The sequence below is a fragment of the Microcaecilia unicolor genome, unplaced genomic scaffold (assembly GCF_901765095.1).
Source record: "Microcaecilia unicolor unplaced genomic scaffold, aMicUni1.1, whole genome shotgun sequence".
In the NCBI taxonomy this organism is placed as follows: Eukaryota; Metazoa; Chordata; class Amphibia; order Gymnophiona; family Siphonopidae; genus Microcaecilia; species Microcaecilia unicolor.
In genome coordinates, this window is record NW_021963223.1 from 51378 (window position 1) to 71161 (window position 19784).

At 48.3% G+C, this 19784-nt stretch overlaps 1 protein-coding gene across 5 annotated transcripts in view; it reads right to left on the reverse strand.

Moving 5' to 3' along the window:
* The window catches only part of LOC115459083 (disintegrin and metalloproteinase domain-containing protein 15-like), a 38683-nt gene that overhangs the window by 14246 nt on the left and 4653 nt on the right, over positions 1–19784 (reverse strand). For all 5 annotated transcript variants that reach the window (XM_030188947.1, XM_030188948.1, XM_030188950.1 and 2 more), the window contains exons 2-13: positions 17388–17485; positions 15498–15574; positions 13798–13876; positions 13526–13602; positions 13247–13424; positions 12696–12761; positions 12288–12359; positions 7056–7225; positions 6561–6645; positions 6183–6331; positions 5829–6006; positions 5661–5753 (exon numbers count right to left, since the gene is read on the reverse strand). In XM_030188947.1, coding sequence (XP_030044807.1) covers positions 5661–5753; positions 5829–6006; positions 6183–6331; positions 6561–6645; positions 7056–7225; positions 12288–12359; positions 12696–12761; positions 13247–13424; positions 13526–13602; positions 13798–13876; positions 15498–15574; positions 17388–17485 — 1322 coding nt within the window. The remainder of the gene's footprint in view (positions 1–5660; positions 5754–5828; positions 6007–6182; positions 6332–6560; positions 6646–7055; positions 7226–12287; positions 12360–12695; positions 12762–13246; positions 13425–13525; positions 13603–13797; positions 13877–15497; positions 15575–17387; positions 17486–19784) is intronic.

Genomic DNA, 19784 nt, shown 5'->3' on the forward strand with positions numbered 1-19784 from the left:
GAACAATAATAGCACAGTCTACCAAAGAAGCCGTATTGTTCAAAAAAAAAAAAAGCAGTACTGGCAAATTCCTCAACTCCTGACTGAAAAAGCTAACTTCCAACTGCTTTCATTTAGTATCAACCAGCACTCCAAAATCCAGCTTGCAATCTTATCCACCCCTCCGTACAGTCACTGCCATAACACAAGATTTAGTAGAGAAGATGGCATTTTTGGATGATCCAAGTGTAAGTGAGAGTGGGATGTTTGACCACGGAAATTCAAATCCTGGAGACAAGAATCTTAAAAAGCTTGTTTATTGATGAAAAGACTCAACACAACTGTTGTGTTTCGGCCGTAAGACCTGCATCAGGAGTCTTCCTCAATAACGTGTCATTTATTGAGTCTCAGACGCCAGGAAGAACAGCTGATATGTGCAGTAGGTAGCACGTGATGTGATGATCTGTTGTAAGGGTCTTTAGAAAGACCTTTGGTGATGAGCTTGCTAGTAGACAAATTGAGTGTCGTAAAAAGCATGCAGGCCTGACGGCCGAAACACAACGGTTGTGTCGAGTCTTTTCATCAATAAACAAGCTTTTTAAGATTCTTGTCTCCAGGATTTGAATTTCCGTGGTCAAACATCCCACTCTCACTTACACTTGTGTTTTCCCGTGGGGAGTTCGAGTTCTCCGCTTGGCTGCGGATTCTTCTGAATTTTTGGATGATCCACCAGCATCATGAGGAATGCATTGACCTAGATATAATATCCAATTTATGAGAAATTCCCCTTCGAGGAACCCATTAAAATTTACAATAAAACTGAGGACAATAGTGTCCCCTGCGATCCTCCCTGAAAGAACATCCTTCATCTTTACTACAAAAGATTTATTTTTTTTTAATGGCATAAAACAGGCCAGTGTGATCTCTACAGTGCTGGAGGGGGAGGGGTTAGCAGGGCCGCCGAGAGGGGGGGGGCAAAATTCCCTTCATTCAAAACAGCAGTCACAGATCGCCTCTCTTCTGGGCTTCCCTCCCTGTGTCCCGCCCTCGCAGAAACTGGAAGTTACATCAGACGAGGGCGGGACACAGGGAGGGAAGGCCAGAAGAGACGCGATCTGCGACTGCTGTTTTGAATCAAGGGGGCCCGGAGCCATGGAGGCAGGCAGGTGAGACCGCAGACTGCAGCGGCGGGGGGAGCGCCAGGGGGGGCGGAGGCAGGGTGGCCTTGCCCCGGGCCTGGCCTAGTCTCTCGGCGGATCTGGGGGTTAGTGGTGTATATGGTATCGCTACCCCTATAGAAAGGTAATAGATAGTTGGAACAAAAGTTCTATCTGGAGAGTAACGGGGTATTTGGAGAGATTTGGTGCCACTGTCCACAGAGTGGCAATGAAATTTCATGGAGAGCAGACATATTTTTAACGAGCATCACTATACCTACAATACAGACGTTTAAATACTTGAAAGGTATTAATACAGAGTATTTTCCAGAGAAGGCAAAACGGTAAAACTAGAGGAAATGAATTGGGTGGTAGACTTAGGAGTAATGTCAGAAAATTATTTTTCACGGAGAGGGTGGAGTCTGCCTGGAATGACCTCCAGAGGGAGGTGATGGAGGAAAGAAAAACTGTGGCTGAATTCAAAAAGGTGTGGGATGAACACACAAGATTTCTAATTAGAAAAAGAACCCCAAAACTTAAAGGGTTGCATATGTGTTTGCATGGCAAGTGGTGCTTAGATGGCGACTCTGGCTGTATCAACTAAGGCCGGTTCCGGGTTGGCTAGTACAGTCCGAGTCTCTCTTATAGCAATTCTCTTAGGATGGGCTGTAGAGAGCTCGGACGGAAACTCCAGTGGTTTGGAGCGCGAGGGCAGTGCGGGGCAGACTTTTAGGGTCTTTGTCCCACAGATGACAAGACGGATTTGGATAGGTTGAGTGGGCTTTGACGACAACTCCAGTAGTTGGAACCTAAGGGAAAGTGAAAATGGGACTTGATATACTGCCTTTCTGTGGTTTTTGCAACTACATTCAAAGCAGTTTACTTACTATATACAGGTACTGGGGCAACGGAGGGTTAAGTGACTTGGTCAGAGCTACAGTGGGAATTGAACCCAGCTCCCCAGGATCAAAGTCCGCTGCACTAACCACTAGACTAGTCGTAAGGACAGCACTGGGCAGACTTTTACGGCCTGCGTCCCGCAAATGACAAGACGGATTCGGATAGGCTGGAGTGGGCTTTACCGACAACTCCAGTAGTTGAAACATAAAGACAGAGCCGGGCAGACTTCTACGGTCTATGTCCCAGAAACACCAAAGAAAGACCATGATCAAGTATATAATATCACGTTCATTGTTGATTTTAATCTAGAACTGATAATGAATGTGACTGCTGGACAGACTGGATGGACCATTAAAGCTTTTATTTGCTGTAACTTACTATGTTGTTGGGAGGCGGGGATAGGGCTGGCCAGACTTATACGGTCTGTGCCCTGAAGAGGACAGGTACAAATAAAAAAGTAGCACATATGAATTTATCTTCTTGGGCAGACTGGATGGACCGTGCAGGTCTTTTTCTGCCGTCATCTACTACGTTAGTCTAAGTCTCTTTGTATATTATCGCTCCATGGTGCGACCGCACCTTGAGTATTGTGTTCAATTCTGGTCGCCGCATCTCAAGAAAGATATAGTAGAATTGGAAAAGGTGCAGCGAAGGGCGACTAAAATGATAGCGGGGATGGGACGACTTCCCTATGAAGAAAGACTAAGGAGGCTAGGGCTTTTCAGCTTGGAGAAGAGACGGCTGAGGGGAGACATGATAGAGGTATATAAAATAACGAGTGGAGTGGAACAGGTGGATGTGAAGCGTCTGTTCACGCTTTCCAAAAATACTAGGACTAGGGGGCATGCGATGAAACTACAGTGTAGTAAATTTAAAACAAATCGGAGAAAATTTTTCTTCACCCAACGTGTAATTAAACTCTGGAATTCGTTGCCGGAGAAAGTGGTGAAGGCGGTTAGCTTAGCAGAGTTTAAAAAGGGGTTGGACGGTTTCCTAAAGGACAAGTCCATAAACCGCTACTAAACGGACTTGGAAAAATCCCAAATTCCAGGAATAACATGTATAGAATGTTTGTACGTTTGGGAAGCTTGCCAGGTGCCCTTGGCCTGGATTGGCCGCTGTCGTGGACAGGATGCTGGGCTCGATGGACCCTTGGTCTTTTCCCAGTGTGGCATTACTTATGTACTTATGTATTATTTATCGTTTATTAGGCTCTTAATAATATCACCTTTCACAACAAATCAAAGTGGTGTACGACATGGGAAATGAAATTAGAAGACCATTTATAACAGGAAAGCCTAACATGGGGGAGGGTTACAGAAAGAAGGATGGAGCAGTGGGGGGAGTGAAACAAAGAAAAAGATAGAGGAAACTGTACTGTCCACTAAACCTTTGGCTAATGAGACACCCTGGAAAGCCCGAGAAAACAGGCAAAACTTTAATAAAGATCTAAATTCTTTTATGGGAAACTTTTGATCTTAGGGGCAGAGGCAAAGCATTTCACGGAAAGGGGGCTGTGCAAAAGAAAGAGGAGCATTTCGTTACCTCAAGATGAAAGCAAAACACAGGCGGGATTGCAAGACCATGTCCAGAGGATGAACGGAAGGCTCGAGCTGGGGTGTAAAGAGAGGAAGGATGGGGTCAGTGTGTGAAGAACCTTATGTGCTAAGGTCAGTATTTTCAACTGAATCCTGTAACTGAAAGGCAGCCAATCGTGCTGTATAAAGAGCGAAGCAACGTGACCACACGGTCGTGAATGTGTCGGAAGCTCATTGGTCCATCCATGAGCACAAGGAAAACCAATTTCATAGTATGATTTCCCTAAAATCCTGCTCGACACAAATCAAATCCTCCAGAATCATCCAAGAATGCCACGTAATCTGCAGGCACAAATTGCAGCCCCCTGGGGGGTGGGGGGCAGGGGAGATGCCAGTTTTGAGAAGGGGGTTTATCAGCAGGTAAAAAAAAAAACAGTTGTTTACTTGCACAGAATCCTTTTTAAAATTTCCCTAAAATATTTCTTACTTCAGACTCTAATGAACTATCACTACAGAAGGTTTCAAGATGCTGGAAAAGGGTTCGGGCCTCCCCCCTCTTTTCCGAGATGCAGAGAGATTTTTCAGAAAAGCCACAATAACGGAGTCACTGTCCAAACGGTGGTTTACCATGCAGTAGAATTAAAGGCTGCAGCCAGACAGCAACTGGGGACGGAGGGGGGGGCAGAGAAAGGACTTCTCTGCATGGCGTCAAGGATCAGGGGACCAGCTGCAGGGAAGATGTGGCAGTCAATCCACACCCAGAGACCTTGGGCCAGGCAAGTGCAGGAGTTCCCTCCCCTCACAAGATGGATTTCCAGATATGATAAAGGGGTGGTTAACGCATTAACGAGCCACTCCAGAGCATTTTACTCCTTGCTGGTTTTGACTGGGAGTTTCCGTGAGGCATAACGGGTACAGCAGGAGCGAAGACTGGGGGTGCCTGTTGTGAAAGCCAGGTCTCTTACTGAGCAAGTGACCCATCACACACACGGTGCTCACTGCAGGCTCCTGAAAGGCATTTCTCTGAGGGCTGGGTTATTTTGTACAGCAAGAGATCTCACCCAGGGTCCTGCTGGCTTACAATACGCTCTATTAACATTAGGCATCGACTCGAAAGTCTTGCCAAGGTTCTTTCCTAGTGACCTGGCTTGGCCACTGTTGGAAGCAGGATACTGGGCTAGATGGACCATTGGTCTGACCCAGGGCCAGATGCACAAAACCTAACGAGCCCACAACTTGCGTTTTAAACTGGTTCCAGCCAGTTTAAAACGCAAGTAGTTTACCCGGGGCATGCACTAAGGGCATTTTCCTTGCCACGGTAGCAGGCAACGAAAACGGAATGCAAATTATTCAAAAGCTATTATAATGAGCTGCACTACCGTTTTTCCGATTCCCTTAACGTAGGAACCCTAACGGGAGGTCTGCACCTCTCGTTAGGGCTCCTGTGAGGGAATCGGAAAGGAAACGGCCCCCCAAAAAAGGTAAAAAAGAAAAAAAAAAGCAGGGAGCGCATGTGAGGGGCGTCCTTTAAGGACGTACTCTCCCTGCACTTGTGAGAGACATCTTTTTTTTCGCAGTTTTTTGCTCTGCCGGCGCTTGTGTTTTTTTCCCCCTTCTATTTAGTCTTCGCCGCGCCACTTACCCCTCCACAGCAAAATTTTTCTATTTTCCTGGTTGCCGGAGAATCGGGACGTCCCTTTAGATTAGGCTCCTCTTCCTGGTGTCTTCAGCCAATCAGAGCGCGTTTCGCTGACAACAGCCAGCTAAGCCCGCTTTGATTGGCTGAAGAGACCAGGAAGAGGAGCCTAATCTAAAGGGACGTCCCGATTCTCCAACTCAGGTACCGAAGGAATAGAGAATGCAAGTGAGCTACAACGAGTAGGCTCATTTGCATTCCCTATCGTTGATGCATTCCCGTTCCCTACCGATTTGCTATGGAATCCGTAGGTAACGGGAATTACCGACGTCTTTAGTGCATCTTGCTCCCAGTATGGCTACTCTTATGTTCTTATCAGAACCCTGCCAACCTTTCTCCTGGTGACTTGCTTTGCTCTCCTGCAAACGGCTGGAGAGGGCCAAGTCCTACCTGGCAGTTCTCACAGCAGATACCATCGGAGGAACACTTGGCTCCAGGGACCAGCTTACAGGTGGTGGCATTGCAGCAGGGGTCCTTACACACCTGCAGAGAGAAGGAGAAGTGGGGTGAGAAGAGGGATGGGAGAGACCCTGACAGTCCTGTAGGCACAGCAATTACCTCTGCCAGCCCGCAGTCGCACTCCTCCCCCACCTCCACAAAGAGGTTGCCACAGCGCTGGGCTCCAAAGATGCGCTGGGCTTCCGGCACGTTGAAGAGGCACATGCCCCCACCCTGGCGCAAGCTGGTCTCCAAATCAGACCGGCTGCAGCTGCTGAAACCCAAGCCAGGCAAGAACCTGCCAAAAAGAGGAAGCTTGCGTCAGCAGGACAGAAGAATTATTGAAATCCCACCGCCACAGCTCCCGACTGTGTTACTGAAATCTCAGGGAACAGTCCTTTTCTACCCGCTGCCCCAGGAAGACCACATGACCCTCCGAACCCTTCTTCTCACCAGGCTGTATCTGAAGCTTACCCTGTGGCTGGCTCCATGATGCAGCTCTTCACCTGAAGAAGATTGGAGCAGTTACACTTCCTGTCCGTAGTGTCATGGTTCATGCCTAGGTTGTGTCCCAGCTCATGTGCCATAGTAGATGCCACACCCAGGGTGCTGACAGAGTGGTCCTGGAAAGACAGCGAATAGAGAGCAGGGTAGAGAATATGAAGATGTCGCCAGAATCGGGGGAATAAGAGAGGAGAAGCAGAATGCGGATGGCTCACAAGAAAGCTGGGAGAACATGCACAGACCATCAGAAGACAAAAAAAGGAGAGGAACAACATGGCAGAGAGAGGGGACTGTGGGGAACAGGGGAGAAGCGCCACATGGAAAGGCGCTGGCCAGGTCAATACTCACCACATTCACTCCTCCAGAGCGCTCAGGGGAACACATGGAAGTCTGGGAGGCCATACCAACTGCGGAGCCTTCAAACTGACCCCCTCTGTGCAAGAAACACGAGGAAGTGAGGCAAGAAAGACACTTCTAGTTTAGACATCATGGCCCTGATAAGCAAGGACGGACAGGAAGAGGTCCAGGAAGGATAAGAGATGGAGCAGTGGTACAGGGCAAAAGCTGGTCATGAGGTGCTGTGCACATTACAGACAAGTCCACGACTTCCCTTCTCAACACACTGAGGATCGGGGGAAAAACTCACATCCACTCAATTTATGGGATATCACGTCGCCTGGGGTGGGCTGAGCCAGCAATAGAGTTCCTGCTTCCCACACAGCAATCAGGCATCTAGGCCACTCTCGGCATGAAAGCGATTCATCTTAGCCCAATCCTCAGGAAACCCTAATGATCCCAACCAATATCCCCAGTTATACTAACACAAGCCTCCTCCCCACTTACATCACCAGCTGGGCATTGTCATGTTTGATCCGCGGCAGCAGTTTGGTCTCCCGCCACGCCAAGAAGCGGTTCAGTGTGACCGAAGGGTTCTGGTCCACAGTGATCTGGTCCATCTCATTCCAGATCTCCACAGCCACAACAGCCACACGCACATTCAGTGGACGATAAAACTGTGGAGAAGAAATGGTCAGGAATATGTGACCAGTGAGAAGAAGGGAGGGTGGGGAACAGTGTGATGAAGGGGGTATGATCCACATCTCAAAGAACCCCAGGGTTCCTACCACCTTCCTCCTTCCCATCTGCTCTTGGCCAATAGGTGCAACAAATTTACAGCAGCCGTAATAAATGCAAATGACTAAGAAAGCAAAGGCAACAGGACAGAACCTCTTACACAGATCAAAGCAGGCTGAACTTAACTCACCCCAACATCAGACTGACAAATACCAATCCCATTCCGCCAAGCCTCTCAGAAAGGATGGTACCGCTAACAGTACTTATTTCTACAGTGCAGAAGATGTACACAGCACTGTACACTTAACGTGTAAGAGAGAGACCCTGCTTGACAATCTATTCGAGGAAGATAAAGGAAATAAGGAATTAAGGGAATTGTGGGAATGATTAATACAGACACAGGTACTGAACAGGTGACTAGAGGGTTAAGAGTTAAAAGCAGACTCAAAATGGTGGGCTTTTACCCTAGATTTGGGTAACAAAAGGAAGCAAGGGAATTCAGAGCCACCCCCAGGAAAAAAAAAAAACATAACAACAGTGGGGAAAGTAATGTCAAAATAGAAAACCATCTAAACTCAACTTAACACATGGAAAGCAATGAGAACAAATGTTCATAGCCTAAGTAAAAGGGACATCTTGCATATTGTTGCTATTACAGAGATATGGTTCATGTAAACCCTGGAGGAAAGGAGAAAGAGGGGTGATATGATACAGACGTTCAAATATTTGAAAGGTATTAATCCGCAAACGAACCTTTTCCGGAGATGGGAAGGCGGTAGAACGAGAGGACATGAAATGAGATTGAAGGGGGGCAGACTCAAGAAAAATGTTAGGAATTATTTTTTCATGGAGAGAGTGGTGGATGCTTGGAATGCCCTCCCGCGGGAGGTGGTGGAGATGAAAACGGTAACGGAATTCAAACATGCGTGGGATAAACATAAAGGAATCCTGTTCAGAAGGAATGGATCCTCAAGAGCTTAACCGAGATTGGGTGGCAGAGCCGGTAGTGGGAGGTGGGGCTGGAGGTTGGGAGGCGGGGATAGTGCTGGGCAGACTTATACGGTCTGTGCCAGAGCCGGTGGTGGGAGGCGGGACTGGAGGTTGGGATAGTGCTGGGCAGATTTATACAGTCTGTGCCAGAGCCGGTGGTGGGAGGCAGGGATAGTGCTGTGCAGACTTATACGGTCTGTGCCAGAGTCGGTGGTTGGGAGCAGTGGCGTAGCTACGTGGGGCCTGAGGGGGCCGGGGCCCCCGCAGATTCACCCCAGGACCCCCCTCCCGGCGAACCCGCCCCCGCCGCCGCCTACCTTTACTTTTGCTGGCGGGGGATCCCATTCCCCGCCAGCCGACGTCTTCTCAGTCCTTCCTGCACTTCAATTTGTTTGCTGACGTCCTGCACGTAATTATACGTGCAGGACGTCAGACTCAGAGGTCTGACGTCCTGCACGTACAACGTGCAGGACGTCAGCAAACACATTGAAGAGCGGGAAGCGACTAAGAAGAAGACGTCGGCTGGCGGGGAGTGGGATCCCCCGCCAGCAAAAGTAAAGGTAGGCTGCAGCGGCGGCGGGTTCGCGGCGGGAGGGGGGGCGGCAATGTCGGCGGTGGGGGGGGGGCGGCGCCGGGGGGAGGGCTAAAATGTGCCCCCTCCCCCCGGGCTCGGACCCCTCTCCCACGGAAGGCTGGCTACGCCCCTGGTTGGGAGGCGGGGATAGTGCTGTGCAGACTTGTACGGTCTGTGCCCTGAAGAGCATAGGTACAGGTCAAAATAGGGTATACACAAAAAGTAGCACACATGAGTTGTCTTGTTGGGCAGACTGGATGGACCGTGCAGGTCTTTTTTCTGCCGTCATCTACTATGTATGTTATATTCCTATGAATGAGATGTCACCATTCAGTGCTATATTCTTTTTAGGTGAAGGAATGGTGATGTATGTGGAAAATAATGTCACAGCTGCTGAAATGCGGGCAACCTGGGGAAAGGAAGAGGCTACATGGATCATCCTGGAAAGAAAAGACAAAACCTATACCTACACGGGTGTTATCTACAGATCCTTCACAAAAGCTGGACAAAGATCTGATCGAAGATATCCACGAGCTTGGTATGAAAGGGGAATGCGCTGCTGCTGGGACATTTCAACTTGCCCTGATGATGTGGATTGGAACGTCTTGTTGGCAGAATCAGAAAGAAGTGAGAGATTGTGGATGCCTGTCCAAGAACTTTGCTCAGACTGAACCCACCCAAGAGCAAAGGCGGAGTGCGGACACACAAAGCTCAAGGTAACTGGATTTCAGACATGCTGATTTTGGTTAAATAGGGGAATACCTGAAGAAGGAGCTGAAGGCATGGGTAGACATAGGTGAAGTGGAAGCACAGTGGTCCAAGCTGAAAGCTGCTATAAACATGGCAACCGATCTTTACACAAGAAAAGTAAACAAAAACAAGAGAAACAGGAAGCCTATATGGTTCTCCAAAGAAGTAGCTGAAAAAATAAGGCCAAAGAAATACAGAAGAACGCAACAAGAGGATCGCGGAAGAGATTACCAGATTAAACGCAAAGAAGCAAAGAGGAAAATACGGCAAGCAAAGTGCAGACAGAAGAAAAATTGGCTAAAGATATAAAGGGAGGTGACAAGACCTTTTTCAGATATATTGGGGAAAGGAGAAAAGATAGGAATGGAATTGTAAGACTGAAAGATGCTGAGAATAGCCATGTGGAGAGTGATGAGGATAGAGCGAATGTGCTAAACAAATCCTGGAGAAGGAGAGTGGTCAGCTGCTGAGGGTATATTTGGGAATGGAGTGGATATTACACTCGTCACGGGAAGAAAGAGTTTATAAACAAATTGAAAATCTGAAAGAGGACAAATCTATGGGGCTGGACGGGATACATCCCAGCATATTGAGAGAACTCAGACAAATCCTGGCAAGACCTCTTAAAGATTTATTTAATACATCTTTAGAGACAGGAGAGGTTCCGTGGGTTGCAGAGGAACGGATGTGGTTCCTCTTCACAAAAGCAGGGACAGGGAACTGTGGGAAACTACAGGCCCGTAAGCCTCGCGTCAGTGGTAGGAAAAAATAATGGGAGTCACTGTTGAAGGAAAAGACAGTTAAGTTTCTAGAATGCAATGCAACATGGCTTTTACCAAGGAAAATCCTGCCAAATAAATCTGATTGATTTCTTTGACTGGGTGACCAAAGAACTGGATAAAGAACATGCACTAGATATAATCTACTTGAATTTCAGCAAAGCCTTTGATACAGTTCCTCACAGAAGACTCATGAATAAACTAAGAGGATTGAGCTTAGGATCCAAAGCAGTGAAGTGGATTGGAAACTGGTTGACCAGAGTACGGTGGCAAATAGAATCTGTTCGGAGGAAAGGAAGGAGAGTAGTGGAGTGCCTCGGGGGTCGGTACTGGGTCTGATTCTGTTTAATATATTTGTGAAAAACATGGTTGAAGGGTTAGAAGGAAAATTTGCCTTTTTGTTGATGACATGAAGATAGCCAATAGAGTGGATACTCCAAAGGGAGTACAAACCATGAGAAGAGATCTCCAAAAATTACAAGAATAAAATTTAATGCAAAGGAGATGTACGAGATAGGAGACAAGAGATTGAGAAGTACAGCTCAGGAGAGGGACCTTGGGGTAACGGTATCCAAGGATCTCAAGGTGATGAAACAATGCGACAAGGTGGTGGCCATGGCCAGAAGGATTCTAGACTGCATAGAAAGGGATATAACCAGCAGACGAAAGGAGGTGTTGATGCCCCTTCAGAAATGGAAGAAGATCCACCAAAGCATACACTAAAAGTGCGATGGGAGAGATGAGAAGAAAATCAAGAAAGAGCGAAGCACTGAAATACAAGTGAGGATAGCGTATCAAGGAATAGGGGGATGACCAACAGTGTCAAAAGCAGCAGACAGGTCAAGAAGGATGAGGATTGAGTAAAGGCCCTTGGACCGTATTCTTCAATTCTACTCCCAGCCTCTCACAATCCCTTTAATACTAGAACCTTCTCTTAAATGTTCATTTTTTTCTTCAAAAGAGAACGTTAATTGATGCATTGTAGGTATTACAAAACCACCTGCCGTTAACTGCTTAATGGAATAGTCTCTTGTAGCCACAGCTATCTGCTTTGTGTGATTTCCTAAAGAAGTTTTCCATTCTCCTTTATCTGGAACTAGACCCTCGATTTCCCCCATTTCCTCTACAATTCTTTACAGCCTTTTGTGATTTGATCTGCACAGGTTGAGTGAGAGTTACCTTAGACAGCCAGGCTTGGGATTGCCGTCCCAAGCTGAGAGGGGAGAAGGAGCCGGACAATACAGAGAAGAGTAAGGAAAGTGATGACAGAGATGAAGACAAGATGCACTCAGAGAAAATGGAGATGACTGGATGAAAGGAAGAAAAGCTGAAGAGCAGAGGAAAGCTGAATGGTCTGAGATAAGAAGATAAGAATAGCCAGACTGGTGAGACCAATGGTTCATCTAGCCCAGTATCCAGTCCAGGTCACAAGTACCTGACAGAATCCCAGAGTGTAGGAAGATTTCATGCTACCTGCCCCCAGGGATAACCAATAGCTTTTTCTCATGTCTATATTAAAAACAAATTATGGACTTTTCTTCCAGATAGGAGCTAAGACTGAGGAGAGTTGGCATCAGGAAGCAAAGGGAAAATACAAAGCTATGCAGATGGTTTGATAAGGCTCACACTGCAAAATGCATGCTGGGTAGCAGGAGGGGGTGGGGTGGACCTGGAAGGCATCTTGGAGGACACTGGGAGGAATATGCAGGTGTCAAAAACCTCAGATGCCCCTTCTAGAAAGATGATCGACAGCTTCCACATGCATGTAACATAATGGCTGGCTTAACAGCTGAGCATAACAAAAAAAAAAAAAAAAAACAGCAGGAAGCCAAACGCCAGGGTCCCCGGGACTTCCTGCAGGCCTGAACCTTGTCACTGCACCAGCCAAATCCACAGGCATCCACTTACCACGTCCACTTGATTGGCGATTTCCAGCATCCGTATCTGCAAGCGTTTGGTGTCCCCATGATAATATTCATACTGCCAAAGAGGGGAGAAGCAGAGTCACACCACAGGGCACGAGGGCCACCGCCTCATATGTGAAATGTGTATGTTGTATGCTGCCATCACCAACTACACAGACCCCCATCATCCAATAACATGCAGTATACACACAGCACAGAAGATAAGAGCCAAATGGTCCTTCCAGTCGGCCTGTCCCAAGCTTTCAGCAATAACACGTAATACATACACAGATCAACACATCACACATACAGAGAATACAACATGCATGTCAGCAGTGCACAGTACATATGTAAAGCGGTGTCATACAACAACTTGCAGGAACATGATGTGGGTGTTCCACCCTCTTCTCACCTCTTTCTTATCAGTAACTATCACCAGTTCAATATACTTCACCTCGCTCATTAGATCCCTCTTCCCCTACAAGACAAGAGACAAAGGGGGCTAAGTGAAAATACGACAGCCGGACATGCCTCCACCCTTCCTCCCCTCCCCAACAAATAGACACCGTAGAATTTCTTATAGAGACCAAGGCCACAAGCCAGATGCTTCAGGGGCCGCTAACCCCCCCAGTTCACAGGAGTACACACAGATGATTTCTTAGCAATCTTGAGCATGTAAGGACACTACAGGAAATCACCAGCTGAGATAGAAACCAATGGCTTACTAGCACTTTTGTGCATGGTACTTGCTAGAAGACTTCCTTGGTTTCCCAGATCAGTTCTCAAGCTCCAGAACTTGAAAAGGAATTGAGAGATATTCAGCTAGAAGAGGTGGAGGAGATGGGACCTAGGAGTAACCCTCACAAGCAATTTCTAATACCATCCATCAGGACTTGGCAGGTGACACTGAGTTGCATCGTCTCTCATTGTAAGGATCCAGGCCATGCTAACTCCCTTCCCTACCCTGTGCAGATGAGGCTGCTCTTCCCCTGAAGGCATCCACTGGGACGGGTGGGCCATGCCACACTTCACGTCTGGAAAGGGTATATCCTGGATCTTGAAGAACAAATGCCTCGGGTCACCAGGTCCGCTTACAGGTTGAACATCATAGCTTCTGTCTCCAGACACAGCAAGGTGCCCCCTGGAATGAAGAAGAAGAAGAAGATGAGGAGCCTGAGGAGCCACCGAGGAGGGGAGGAACCCTAGGGTCCTGCTCCTGAAGTTTCCTATCTCATACTGCACCTGAGTCCACAGCACACGCTTACACTGATCCAAGAGCCTGGATAGCCCTTCACATGGCCACGATAATAGCAGTTCACCTACAACAGAAAATGAGAGGGTGCGGTCAAGGGGAAATCTCCCACTGCGCGGCCGAGAGGACACCCACGCTGAAGTTAGCACTATCGGTATGAGCATGCATCTGACAACGTTGTCTGAGGCTTCATTAACTAGGTGCCACCTGTCTGTGTCAATAAAAGGGTGAGAACCAAGGATCCCGCAGGAATAGCCTTTACCTGTTCTGTGCCATCTTCTGTCACCTGTGTTCCATTGGGCAGGTAAAACACCAGAGTGTGAGCACCACTCAGCAGCACCCTGGAAGGAGAAAAGAACATGAAACAGAAGATGGCCATCAACCTCTCTCAGTTAGACTGGCAGCACTAAGTAACCACCCTGCTCTCTCCTACCACCAGCAAGACAACGTTCCCCCTCTCAGCCCAGGGACATGTGGAGGTGTTTCTGAAGCCTAGTGAAGAAGGTCCATTGAGCAGTCATCTAGTGCTTACAGTAGCAGGAAGAGAACTGCTTCTCCCAGTGTCACACCTCATGTCCTAGTCTACACCTTGAGAATGTAAGTCCTCAGGAGACAAGAAAATTAGAATCAAAGATAATCCAAACATGCAAACTCAAGGTGGGAGACAGGACCACATGTCAGACACCTACCCACTGATCTCCAGCCCAGATCAGCAAGAACGCACTCACTCCCCGTGCCTGTGGGGGTTCAGTACCAAAACTCCAACTGCAGGACAGAAATTTACACTCTTCGCTGGGTGATGGGGTTCTCGACTAGTTAATCCGAGCCCCTTATCGTAATTTAAATGCATCTTATATTGGGGAGAGGGGGGTGGTTTAATTAATGTCTTTCTCAGTAGTTGAATGTGACTTAGGAATTTTCCTGTCCCCGGAGTGCTTACAATTTAAAATCTGAACCCGAGGCAATGGAGGCTAAAGGACTTGCCCAAGATCACAGAGCACAGCAATGGGACTTGAACCCGGACTGTTCCAGCCATTAGGCTAGAACTCCACTTCAACAGAGTAGCATGGATGCACCCACCATTTAAAAGGGTCTGTGCAATATTTAGTGCACTGAATGCACCCAATGGTGAAGGTATCAGGATCACAGCTTGCACGGCTGCCCCCCTCCCCCCATCACTGAGACCCTCGGTACCACAACCTGCATACCTACCCCCTCCTTCCTGTCACAAAAGCCCCAGATTATCACAGGCTGCGAAGCTGACCCCTAGGTATCCACATCCTGTAGGGTTGCCCCTTCTACCACATCACAAAGGACCTTCTAGTATCACAACCTGCAAGGCTGCCCCCTCCCCTGGGTATCCCAGCCTGCAGAGCTGGCCTCTCCCCTCTATCGTCAAGACTCTGGGTCCCATATCCCCCAGTCTCTAAGATCCCTTGGTATCTCAGAATTAAGAATCTTTTCCTCTCTGTATCATCTGGAAAAATGTTCCTCTGCTTTGAACCTAGAGCTCCACAGCCCCTCCCAAAATACTTCTTGACCTTCTGTTTCCAGATTTAACTTGTCATGGGCTCTGGTCCAGATCCATGGAAGCTGTGATCTGGCAGCTTAATATACACAATACCACTGGACAACCCATCTGAGAATTCCTCCCCCTATCTGCTTCCTGTCCCACCTCATGGTGGCAAACATTCAGGGAAAACGCATGAGGAAACACTCAGTGAGTGAGCACAAACTCTCCCAGGTCTCCCAATAAACCCACCTTAGCCATTCTGTGCTCCAATCCCAGTGTTTCACTGCCCAGTGCACCCCAAAGACCTCCAAACTGTTCCCATTCCCTTATCTGAAAGGCCCAGCTCCCCTTTACTCCTCAGCTAGGCTTGTACCCCCCCCTCAAAATCTCGTCCTCTCCACCCCACATGCACAGCGAACCCCACTAACTCTGATCTATCCCGCACTTACTCATTTTGCTGGAGCTCCAAGAACAGTCGACCTCCCTCTGTCTCCAGGAGCACCTGAAGGTGGCTGGGGGGTCCCTCCTGTAGATAAAATGATTGTCAAATCAGAGGAGACAGCTAGAGTGCCACCGGCCAGGCCGTGCCCAACCCCCACTGTCTATTCACAAGGACTACAAGCCTAATGAGAACCTGCCTCTCTCTTTCTCATCTGCCACACAGTAAGGGCACATGGGACAGCCAGGCAGGTTCCTCAGGGCTCTCGAGGGTGTGTTAAGCAAAACACCGCACTGCTTGACCCCTCTGCCTACGAGACAGAAAAAGCAGAAGAGGGAGGGTGACTTTTGGCAGGAAAGGCCGGAAGCCCAGGGTTTGGATTCAGGATGTGCCCCAGTGCTAAAACTAACAACCAGTTTCCTCTGGAGGCGTTGGCTCACGATGTCAGGTTCTGCTTCTCCAAGCTTTGCTTTATCAGGAGCGCACTCTCGCTTCTTCTGTGGGGCTCCCCTCCACACAGCCCCTTTCCACTGCCCTCCAACACCTCCATGGTGAGCCCCCAAACCCAGACCTTTAACCAGATCCATGCTTACACCCCTCTGATGTTCCCTGCCTCTGGCCCAGGCTTTTTCACTTGCTTTCAAAACATACAAGGAAGAGGAGTCGGGGGTCCACTCCATCAGCACACGTTGGTGGGCCCGAGGTGTTCCAGACTCCCAGCAATAGCTGACAGGAGGCAGCTGTAAAATTAATAGGTCTTCTCTGCTACAAGAGCAGCCTTTGGGCAACGCTCTCCACAAGAGAAACCCCGCACTCATTCTTGGCTTCCCGACTGTGGAAGTAAAGATCACAGTCCTGAGGGAAGCAGAACAGGAATTAAACACAGCTGTATAGAAGACACCGGACAGTGACCTCAGCAGCAACAGTGTGATCAGAAGTGAGCGAGATCCCACGCTCTGCCCAGGAGGCATGAAAATGTGAGAGAAAAACCTGATATGCCTGCCGCTGGCTCCCTGCTGAGTATCAGAGGGGACTGGGGGGGGGGGGGGGGGGGGAGAATGAGAGGCTAATCGGTGATGCTTTCCTGAAAAAAAGCTGATGCTTGCAGTGATGAAAGTGAGTCTTACTACTGATCCCATTCCCCTATCTGCTACTTGCATGGTTGGTCTGCTTTTACATCCATCTTGTCTGTTATTAATTTATGGATGATGATTTGCCAGAAACCAAATAAAATTGAACTGGACAGTTTTGCTGTCTACCAGACAAGACTCTGCACCGTTACAGAGTAAACCTCACATTGTGCCCTTATATCTAGAGCAGGAGGTGGGGGTGGTTTCAGCTGTCCCTTCCCAGACTCTTCCCTCTCCTGAAAACCGAACTCCTGCTGAACTCCAGGGACTGAACAATGGTGGGTAGAGAAGGGGTCTTGAATGCAGCAGCACGAGAGCTCTGTGTACTCTGGCTGGACGCCAACCAGCTTGCCTCGTGGGGATCCGGCTGTTTCTGCTGCTGAAGGAAGAGACGCGCCCTGGTTAAGTAATCGTGTAGCAGGGCCTTCCTTCCAGCCCTGAGCCAAAGGATATGCCTCAGTCATTCCTACTGCAGTTGAGGGGTGTGGGCCTGAGGGGGAGAGAGGAATCCAGGGCAGGTCCTATCCGGCCAAGGGGTGGAGGGCCCAGTCAGTGAGATGTCAGAACAGAAAAAAGCACCCACCCACCAACACCTTGTCAAATAACAGATTTAAACAGGGTAGAGGGGGAAGATCAGAGGGCTGGTATAAAATATGAGCAGGGAAGGAAGCTGAGCACAAAGAAATGCCTCTTCCTAAGAACAAGGGTCACCCCCAGCTTCAGACACCCCACACCCTCACACAGGGGAAAAAGGACAACCTCGGTCTCACCTTCAGGGCCTCCTCAAGGCTGAGGCTTCCATGCTCCCCCACTACATAGACGAGCACTTCCTGGGATTTAGTCGGCTGGTCCCTTTTGGGACCTCCATCTGCAAAACAAAGGAAAGACATTATCAAAATATGGAGGGAAGGGGGTAAGATTCACATGCCAGCAATCCTGCATAACACCTCTTTCCCATGTTCACTAAGGAGCCCCCTGTGTGTATGAGAATAAGAGAGGCCTTCCACCCCCATCTCTGATGATAACCCCAAAGTGCCTCTAAACAAGCCTCTGTCAGGCAACATATGAATGTCACAAAGAGTCAACCACAGCTGAACTGGTGAGAGACCCTGAGTGAACCACTGCCTGTAGGATAAAACTTCAAAAGCTCAGGTGTAGCGAGATCCAAAGAAGGTCCGAAACTACAGTGGGAACTGGAGAAACCCCCATCATTCCAGGGTCCCCGCCACAGATGGGAGACGTTGGAAAAGTGTGGTGATGAAGTCCACCACTGTTCTGGAAAACCATAGGAACAGCCAGGCAGAAGAGACTGTAGCAGCTTGTGCTAGAAAACAAGGCCTCAGGCTTGAAATGCGAAAACTGACAAAATTCTGAACACATTCAGGCTCAGTGGAAGGGACGTGGGTCCGAGTGCTGGAGATTCCTACAGGCTGGATGGAGGGGACATGGGCCCAAGCGCCAGATATTCCTTCAGGTCGACAGAGGGAACATTGGCTCGAGCACTTTAAGGCTGAGGGGACGTAGGCCCAAGTGCTGGAGATTCCTACAGGCTGAGGGGACGTAGGCCCAAGTGCTGGAGATTCCTACAAGCTGAGGGGACATAGGCCCAAGTGCTGGAGATTCCTACAGGCTGAGGGGACGTAGGCCCAAGTGCTGGAGATTCCTACAGGCTGAGGGGACGTAGGCCCGAGTGCTGGAGAGTCCTACAGGCTGAGGGGACGTAGGCCCGAGTGCTGGAGATTTAGTTGGGACAGATTGTTTTGCAGCCATTCTGTAATAGTGCAGTTGAAAAGCAAAAGGTGCCAACTTGTCCCAACGCTTGGGTGTGAGAAACACATTAAGGAGTTTGCTCACTGGGCACCTGTGTTCTAAAGCAGAAACCCATCTCCGCATTTCTGATGGTAGACAAAGGTCTAGGTGAGCCTTATTTACTGCACTAACTCTACATTGCTGATGCACTTTCCAGAACTGGGCTCCTCTTGTCAAGTTGGTGCAGAGTCTGAAGAACTGGGAGCGTCCCAATTACACCTACTTACACACCTAGAGTGGTTTAAGAGGCAGCCAGGGAAGCTCAGCCCTCAGCTCTTACTCCTCCATGCAGGACTGGTCTGCTGAGACATGTGCAATCCCTGTGCATTAGCCTGGCTCTTCTCCCAAGCCTTTAATACATAGGGTGACTCGTTCTGCACCCGGACTAGCTTGCAACACATACTAGAACTTAGATCAGTTCCTTACATCTTGTTTAACTGTACAAAGAACGTGCCTTGAGTTTAGCCACCCATTTATTTATCCAAACTGACTCTGTACCACTACTACTTAACATTTCTAGAGTGCTACTAGGGTTACGCAGCGCTGTACAGATGAACATAAATTGACATAAAGGACAGTCCCTGCTCCAAGGAGCTTACAATCTAAATCTTGTCCTCTTGGCAGAGTTTAAAAGGAGGTTAGACGGTTTCCTAAAGGACAAGTCCATAAACCGCTACTAAATGGACTTGGGAAAAATCCACAATTCCAGGAATAACATGTATAGAATGTTTGTACGTTTGGGAAGCTTGCCAGGTGCCCTTGGCCTGGATTGGCCGCTGTCGTGGACAGGATGCCGGGCTCGATGGACTCTTGGTCTTTTCCCAGTGAGGCATTACTTATGTACTTATGTATCTATATCTGCATTTGGCCCCTCAGCTGTATGGTAAGTTGTATTGTAGAAAAGTATTATCATATCTTATGTTCTGCTTATCAGATGTTTCATTAGTATTATGTTGACATCATATTACATCCCTGTTGATGAATTTCAGTGCTGTTAAATGTGTATATTTTGATCCTGTTATTATTAGGTTTCATTGTACATTTTACTATTGTTATGCTATCAACAAAATTGTAAGTTTTACGTTAAACCGTAGCTGCTGTACACCACCTTGAGTGACTCTTCATAAAGGCGGTTAATAAATCCCAATAAATAAATACGGTCTGGAGAATACAAACCTCTGCAGTGAGGAACAGCAGTGGCAACAGAGAACTCAGGAGATGTTAATATGTGATAAGATAACATAACACACCAGGCTGGTGTGAGCCCATGAGTATTACATTGGGCAGTAGTGAAGTGAGGAGGAGGAAAATGGTTAAAAAGAAGCTGAAAGGGTCAGCCACAAAGCTTAGGTCTTTAA